Source organism: Stegastes partitus, unplaced genomic scaffold, assembly GCF_000690725.1.
Source record: "Stegastes partitus isolate 25-593 unplaced genomic scaffold, Stegastes_partitus-1.0.2 Scaffold711, whole genome shotgun sequence".
NCBI lineage: Eukaryota > Metazoa > Chordata > Actinopteri > Pomacentridae > Stegastes > Stegastes partitus.
Window position 1 is genome coordinate 25,219 of NW_007578442.1, and position 1,517 is coordinate 26,735.

Sequence of the window (1,517 nt, forward strand, 5' to 3'; positions counted from 1 at the left end):
CATGCCTTTTATACTCCTTTATATGTTCTGGGTTCAGAGGGTCAAATTGTAAAAACTGCAAGTATCATGAGAATAAGAAAAAGAGTGCTTCAGTGCCAAAACTGTACCTTAGTGCTGTTGGGGCCGCAGATAGTCAGACTTGCTCCACACTGGCCGCCCTGCTGCACCTCCTCTATCACTGAACAGGGCTGAGTGGTCACAATACACTCCTTCACAATCCCCAGAAGCTGTCTGGGCTTCTCCTTGGTTTGCTGGATCAGATCATGAGACATGTCCAGGACCCTGAGGCAATAAATTCACAGAAAATCAGTGCTGCTTTTCACTGGGAATACTATTATCTGAGACTGATTCAAATCCTAAATAAATACTGCAACTATGAAAACTATGCAGACAGGAAACACAGTGGAGTGTTGTTCCTCTTTTTGGATTTTAAAACTTTTACGTGTGATGTCCTAAAGCAACTTTTCTTGTGAGTGTTAATATTTAACTCCTGTTTTGTGCGAAGTTTTATGGTTGGACAAAGATCACTTCAGCTGTTTGCGGATCTTTAACAGAATTTATGTCAGGTGATGTATATGATGCTCATGCTTCTTTTAAACCACACTTATCAGTTCTAACCTGTCTTTGGAGTCTCGCAGCAGCTTCTGCACATCCACCTCCTCTTTCTTCAAACTTCCAAATAGCGACTGGAGTTTGGCGGAGCGTTTGCCGCCCACGTTGGCACTGGTGCGGACAAAGCTTGCATTCACGCCTCCTTGAATGTTGTCACCGAATGTCCCAGTGAATTTGATGAAGTCTGTCTCGACCACAACTGTAAAAAAGTGAAACGTTTAGGTTTTCTGTGATCCTAAAAATAACGAATTCCTAACATTGGGGTAGAATTCAGATGGTAGTAAAATTATTTGGGTAGTAAAGTTTTGCGTCACTACGGTGGACTGCAAATAAAGCAATCATGACTGAAGTGAAGATTATCAGCTTTGTTGAAAGCATTTGAGAACAATATTCCAAAAGTATTCCCATGAATGACTACCAAATGCAAATTCAACGCTTGGAATCAACTCCAGATCTTTAATCTCTATCATTTCTCATGAACTAATGAGAAAACAAACCACATCTGACTATGAAACTGCACATCAGGCAGTTGTCTATCACTGCTGAGCCTGTATTGCTGTAATTCCTAAACAGTTAATTCAATATTTCTCTCAAACTCTCTCCCTTGAATTAAAGCTGGATATCTACACTTAAATCACATCTCACACATGTCAAATGTAGTGAAGTACAGATGCAAAACTATAAGAACTCCAGACAGTTATGGACCTGATTGTATTCAGTAAGGATTAGAAAAAAAATGCATTTTCCGTATTAGAGTGTATTAGAGGTATACCTGGCTTTATAGGTGTGTCTCCTGTTAGTAGATCACTGAGGACAAAATCAGTGGGAAGATACTTGTGCTTCTGCCAGAACCAGTATCGCTTTCGCTTCACCACCACCCGCAGAGGAGCAATAGAGTCGTTCAC

At 40.7% G+C, this 1,517-nt stretch overlaps 1 protein-coding gene across 1 annotated transcript in view; it reads right to left on the minus strand.

Annotated features, from left to right (window-relative positions):
- The window catches only part of gsdmeb (gasdermin Eb), a 15,489-nt gene that overhangs the window by 5,785 nt on the left and 8,187 nt on the right, over positions 1–1,517 (minus strand). Inside the window, exons 3-5 of the mRNA XM_008291061.1 lie at positions 1,385–1,511; positions 619–811; positions 108–282 (exon numbers count right to left, since the gene is read on the minus strand). Of these exons, the coding sequence (XP_008289283.1) occupies positions 108–282; positions 619–811; positions 1,385–1,511 (495 nt within the window). The remainder of the gene's footprint in view (positions 1–107; positions 283–618; positions 812–1,384; positions 1,512–1,517) is intronic.